Genomic DNA, 6,638 nt, shown 5'->3' on the forward strand with positions numbered 1-6,638 from the left:
ACGCCCACAATTTAGTTTTTTGTTGCAATGTACTTACTTGGTTTTCTACTGTATGGCATTAATAAAGCTGTCACAGTTTAAAGGATAATTCCAATTATTTAGAACGTGGCTCTTATTTTCGTAGTTTTTGCAATCATGCATTTTGGTTCTAATATCATTTTACTCACCGACTTCGCTGTGGAGATTTTGGACATGGGACTCATTTTTACAACAGTGTCCTACAGTGCCACAGAATGGGAGTGTCAAGACATGTTTCAAACGAGTCCAATTTAACCCCAATCATGTACTACTACTACTATTTTTGGCTGCTCCCGTTAGGGGTCGCCACAGCGGATCATCCGTTTCCATCTCTTCCTGTCCTCTGCATTTTCCTCTGTCACACCAGCCGCCTGCATGTCCTCCCTCACCACATCCATAAACCTCCTCTTTGGCCATCCTCTTTTCCTCTTCCCTGGCAGCTCCGTATTCAGCATCCTTCTCCCAATATAACCCAGCATAACCTTAATTAACCCCAATTATCTAAACCACAAATTTAGAGTGAAAAACAAAAGTGATGTTATTACAAGTTATTACCCAAAAATGTCCAATATCATCAACAAGGACTCCTGGTTCAACTTGCGGGAATGACCAGCCTGTACGTACCGAGGGTAGCAGTAACCATCTATAAGGTATCTGACCTGTGCAATGGAGAAGTCATGAGTAATGAGAAATCATGTACACGGCCTAACTGAGGCATTAGAGTTGTTGTTTTTTTGGGGGGGTTTTTTTTTGACTGGAGGGTTTGTTGAAAGGACATATTTAAAGGTCATATTCCATGGCACCATGACACGCCGTCGTAAAGCTGAGTCCAGCGGCAGTCCCGTATCCAAAATCTCCAAAGTGAAGCTGGGGAGTTAAAATACCACAGCCGATATGCAAGATGGGGGGGGGGGGACTACAAGAATAGGACCCGGGTTGAACAAAAACAAACGGAATCATCCTTTAAATGTTGAAAAGGTAACAAATGAATGCATGACAGGGACTCCAATAGCGGCTAGCGCTGTAGCTGTATCCCCCCCGCTAGCAGTAACCACGCAGTCCGCGGCGGCGAGTCTCATCACCATGGTTACCAACATAAACTCCCTGCGAACGCGTACACGAGGAGGAAATTTCGTTCTGATTGAACCCGACTCCCTGCACCGCAACCGTCCAACTCCAGAGGGCACATTTTGTAGAACAATCACGTACCGTTCCTGCCATTTCCTCCCCCATCCAGCCTGCACCAAAACTCAAAACGCTGTATTCTGCCCCTCTCCGTGTCTCTCTCTGTTATCTGTTATCGTTCTGCCCAGGGTGTGAAATGGAAAGAGGAAGGGTTGCCTTGCCAACTGCAATGGCAGCGTTTGGCCTTCAGTTCGGATGCTTGTGTGTGTATGTGTGTGTGTGTGTGTGTGTGTGTGTGTGTGTGTGTGTGTGTGTGTGTGTGTGTGTGTGTGTGTGTGTGTGTTGTCACAGAGCAAAGCGTTAAGATAAACACCTCATATTGCAATCCTCATTCCCCGCCTCTCTGCCTGTATCCTTGAGCCGTGCAGCCTGGGGAAAAAAAAAAAAAAAAAAAAACATCCTGCAAACTCAGTTTTTCCTAAGCACTCCAACTTGACCTCTTATGACATTATCCAAAATCACAACCTCTCCTTGTCTCCCACATCTCACCTTTATTCTCTCATTCTGTTTCTTTCTGTCTATTTCGTTCCTTCTCTCCATATCTCTCAGTATTTCTCCTTGTATCCCTCCATCTCTCCCTTTTTGATTTATTTTCTCCCTCTTTCAGTCCTCCCTTCAGCTTCCTCTTCTCTCCATCTCTCTCCAGTCCCAGCTTCTCTCTCCTTCACCTTCTCCCCCGTTCTGTCAACTCAGCCCTAAAACTTTCTGTCCTTTATGCTGGCTTGTCCATCAACACGCCCCATGCAGCCCCCCCGAACCCCAACCGTTAAATACCCCAAACACATGACGTGTCCCTGCCCAGCTGAGACAACTCAACAAAAAATAAAACTCCCCAAAAGACTTGTCAGTGTTTTCTATCTTCTCCTCTCTAGTCTACTTTTCATCTACTCTCTCTCTCTCTCTGCATTGCATTTTCATTCTCTCTCTACCATTCCTCTCTCCATAATCCTCTTCTATCAGTCTCTCTCTCTCTCTCTCTCTCTCTCTCTCTCTCTCTCTCTCTCTCTCTCTCTCTCTCTCCATCTCAGCCTCTCGGCATCTCTCACCACCATTCTCTCTCTACATCTTACCCTCTCTCTGTTTCTTCTCATTCTCTCTGTGTCCCTGTGGCTCGCTTCCTCCCTCCCTCCCTCCCTCCTTCCCTTATGATGCTCTTCTAACATGTTTTCGGCGCTCCATTGTCTCAGCCCATTAAGCAAACACAAATCCGTTCGGAGACCGAGCCTTAGCGGGGCCCCATCCTCTCTCTCCTGGGCCCTGGCGGAGCCAGAAGGGAGCTCTCAGGGGAGCCAGTTGCTGGCTTGTGGCCTGGGAAATCATTTTAAACCTCTACCGCAAAACACCGCTCTTCCCTACCACCGAGCACACTCAGGGCACGTGCAGTTAATAAATGATGCCTCCTCGCCAAGGCACATACACACACACACACACATTCACTCACTCACTCATACATGTCCCAGTGTCTTTAGGAGAAATAAAACCCATACATAAATTTCCACATGTAGTGCAGCGACATGCCAGAAGGGGAGTTGTGAGTGCCTTGAAAGATTTATGTTTTTAGAATATATGGTGGTGGTGGGCTCAGTGACATGTGTGTGGCTGCAGCACTAGTGCAGGGGGAATGGAAATTGGACAGGGCGAAGGGGGGCAATTTAAGTGTGTGTGTGTGTGTGTGTGTGTGTGTGTGTGTGTGTGTGTGTGTGTGTGTGTGTGTGTGTGTGTGTGTGTGTCTGCACACATGTACATGTAGTGTATTTTGTGTGTGTGTGTATACACATGTGCATGTATTTCTGCAGTATGAATGCATGTGTGTCTTCATGTGTGTGTACACATTTGCATGTAGAGTATATTTCTGCAGTATGAATGCATGTGTGTCTTCATGTGTATAAGTGTGTTTAAGTATGCGTGTGTGCATGTGTGTGCGTGTGTGTGTGTACACACACGTGCATGTGGTGTATTTCTGCAGTATGAATGCATGTGTGTCTTCATGTGGATAAGTGTCTATAAATGTGCATGTGCCTGTGTGTATATAAGTGTGTGTGTGTGTGTTCACATGTGCATGTAAAGTGTATTTCTGCAGTATGAATGCACGTGTCTTCATGTGTATATGTGTGTGTGCGTGTGTTTGTGTGTGTGTACACATGTGCATGTAGAGTGTATTTCTGCAGTATGAATGCATGTGTGTCTTCATGTGTGTGTGTGTGTGTGTGTGTGTGTCTGGATGAAAGTGTGCGTGCGTGCACCAACGCTCACTAGAACAGTGTTAAATGGAGTTGGACGGCTCCCTGCCGCTTCTCTCCTCATTGCGGTAATGAGAGGGAGCAGTGAGAGGAGCTTTATTGGTGGCCGCTGGCCCCGCTGCATCACCGCAACTCATGTCTCTGCTGGTGCGGCGACCTGTTGACATGCCAGGTCAGCTGACAGGCGGGAGGAAGGAGGGGAGGCGTGGACAGGGACAGTGGAGCTGAGCCCTGTCTTGCTACATGCGAGGTCCCTAGTCAAACGTCGACAGGGCCGATCCGGACAGCGGAGCCAGCTGCTGCTGTCCCTTCCATTGTTTCGCGGGTGGCATCATTATGCGCTGGTGTAGTAACAGTTTGAACCCCTTTTAAATCGAGCCTTTCTTCCTTCCTGCCAGCTTGGACTGCAGCTGTATTCGTTCACGACGCACCAAATGAAAAAAAACAACAACAACACAGGATTATCTCTCAAAAACTTAAATAAAGGAAGGAGGAAAATCAGGCAGCGGGTCCCAAGTCCAGCAGTAGCCGCTTTAGGCAGGATGAGAGATACAGGGTCCAAGCCAAGATCCCGATCAGGCGCAGATAAAGGAAGAACAGATTGTTTTGTCCCATTAGGCGATGCTTAGAATGAATAGGCAGAGAGCGATCTCCTTTTCTGGCGCTACCGCTTGTTGATCCCGTCTCTGGCATCACTACTGCCGGCGTTTAGTCTTCCACACCAGCCCCCCCAGCTTCCCCTGCCCGTGTGCCCATGCCCAGAGTTAATACTAATGCAGTACGGTGGGTAAGAGGCGAGATGAGAGAGCGCCTCTGTTGTGCCATGACAAGTCAAAACTCTTACTTGTGAGTGGTGTTGTTCCTGAGAGGATAATGCAGAGATAGCTTCGAGGGACGTATGCAGGGTACTTCTAAAGTGGATTCTTTTAAGTACACTCAAATGTACCGCACACCGACAGGCCGCCTTCTTGGCTGCCGCCATCAAGGTCGGGCTTGTTGGATCCGAACTCAAAACTAAATAATAATTCCTGTATTTACCGTGTAGTTATTACAGCGCTGGCACGACTTGGTGTTTTTTTCCTTTGATGAAATGCAGCGCAATTTATTATGAGTCCTAACTACGAAAAGCACAGCTTGGCTCCACGTGGTCTACTCTGATTATCTGCAATGATTGCTTGTATTTTGTATGCTGACGATGCATCTAGAGTGAGGTCATGGTTGGGATTTGTATTGGTTTGATTTTGGGCGGCACAGTGGTGCGGTGGTTAGCGCGGTTGCCTCACAGCAAGAAGGTCCTGGGTTCGAGCCCAGGGCTAGTCCAACCTTGGGGGTCGTCCCAGGTCGTCCTCTGTGTGGAGTTTGCATGTTCTCCCCGCGTCTGTGTGGGTTTCCTCCAGGGGCTCCGGTTTCCTCCCACAGTCCAAAGACATGTAGGTCAGGTGAATCAGCCGTACTAAATTGTCCCTAGGTGTAAATATGTGTGTGGGTGTCGGCCCTGTGATGGACTGCTGGCCTGTCCAGGGTGTCTCCCCACCTGCCGCCGCCCAATTACGGCTGGGATAGGCCCCAGCATCCCGCGACCCTGAATAGGATAAGCGGCTTGGATAATGGATGGATGGATGGTTTGATTGTGTCGACAACCATCACATACGCACCCTTACACCGACCAAGCTCACAGCCACCGAGGTAGACGCCTTCCTCCATGTGAGACTCAAACACCCTCATATACCACCTCCTGCACACGCACATACATCCTGCCTTCACGTGCAACATGAAATACAAGTTGCCGACTTAAAAGCTGCACTTCAAGTTGAAATTACATGTGGGACCATGGAAAATAATTTTCTATACAGTTTTCCATACAGAATTCCCGAGTTGTGACGTTTTGAACTCTTCATCATGATAGAGAAGAGGATTGCTTCAGTTGTTGACATCTGTAACTGCTGCATACAAGATGACAAGGTTGTACTATTTACATTCATTAGTTACCCGAGGTATTTCCTTCCCTCCTATATTTGTGTCAGCTTGGAAAGACTGATAATGCTGTCAGAGTAAGGTTTTCTGAGAAACACGAGCGAAAACGTCTGTATTTGCCTGAATATGCTGACATCCTCAATTTCTGCACATGGAAGCACTAAAACGGCACGGTTTTCATAATCGTGGCATTACAACTGGGAAACGGACACCTCTGACGACCACGCGAAGGCAACAACACTCACCAAGGACGAATGGCGCCACTGGTGGTTTTTGCAAAGCTGATGTTTTTATTTAGGGGGACATAACTTTGTTGAAAAAAATGTTGAAGTTTTTTTTTTTTTTTTTTTTTACCTTGGCAGCCATGATCATGGAGGAACCGCCGCGGATCCCTAGGATGGGGATGTGAGTCTGGGCTGAGATGAAGTCCAGGATCTGGGCGATGGCTTCCTGGTCCGTGTCATCCCCGAACACCACACCTTGCAGCCAGTGCTCCGTCATCAAGTCACAGATGCTCTTGATGATGCTCTTGGGGTCGGTCTCGTTCATGGTCAGCACCTCAATGTTGGGCACCATGTGGAGGAAGTCGTCCTTCTCCCGCGCCCCTGCCAGAGCCATCTCGCTGGAGTTTCCCACCAGCACCACGGCGATGCTAAGACCGCGCAGCATATTGGGCAGGGCCAGGTGGTGGGGAGGGGGCTGCGGTATGGGGATGTAGTGGCCGCCGCCTCCCTTGTCTCTCCGCGAGTGGCAGGCTGGGGGCAGGTGGAGCAGGCAGAGCAGCAGGAAGAGGAGGCAGAGGCGGAGGGAGTTGCTGGTGGGGCAGCGGTGGAGAGATGGAGGCGGCGGTGAATGTGGCCGGTGGACCCGTCCCTGCCGCTCCTGGGTGGCTGAGGAGGAGGTAGTGGAGGAGGCCCCAGCATGGTTGTGAAGGCAGGAGGGGCTGCAGCAGCTGCAGACAGGCATGGTGGAGGAGTGGGAGAGTAATACCTGGAGGGAGAGAGAGACAGAGAGAGAGAGAGGAAGAGAGAGGAAGAGGGGTGAGAGATTGTGTAGGGGTGGAGAGGAGAACAAAGCGAGAGGAGGAAACAGAGAAAAGAGAATGGGGGATAGGCAGAGGGTCGATAAAGCAGGGGGAAAACAGAGAGAGAGAGAGAGAGAGTTATAAAGGAAGAGAGAGACAGAGAGGTTACCATAGCTTCATGAAACATTGATTGACTT

At 49.0% G+C, this 6,638-nt stretch overlaps 1 protein-coding gene across 1 annotated transcript in view; it reads right to left on the reverse strand.

The window, feature by feature from the left end:
* The window catches only part of grin2ba (glutamate receptor, ionotropic, N-methyl D-aspartate 2B, genome duplicate a), a 122,679-nt gene extending 116,713 nt beyond the window's left edge, over positions 1-5,966 (reverse strand). Inside the window, exon 1 of the mRNA XM_056287867.1 lies at positions 5,772-5,966. Within this exon, the coding sequence (XP_056143842.1) occupies positions 5,772-5,966 (195 nt within the window). The remainder of the gene's footprint in view (positions 1-5,771) is intronic.
* Positions 5,967-6,638: the final 672 nt, after the last annotated feature.

Source organism: Lampris incognitus, chromosome 10 (assembly GCF_029633865.1).
Source record: "Lampris incognitus isolate fLamInc1 chromosome 10, fLamInc1.hap2, whole genome shotgun sequence".
NCBI classification, from domain to species: Eukaryota; Metazoa; Chordata; class Actinopteri; order Lampriformes; family Lampridae; genus Lampris; species Lampris incognitus.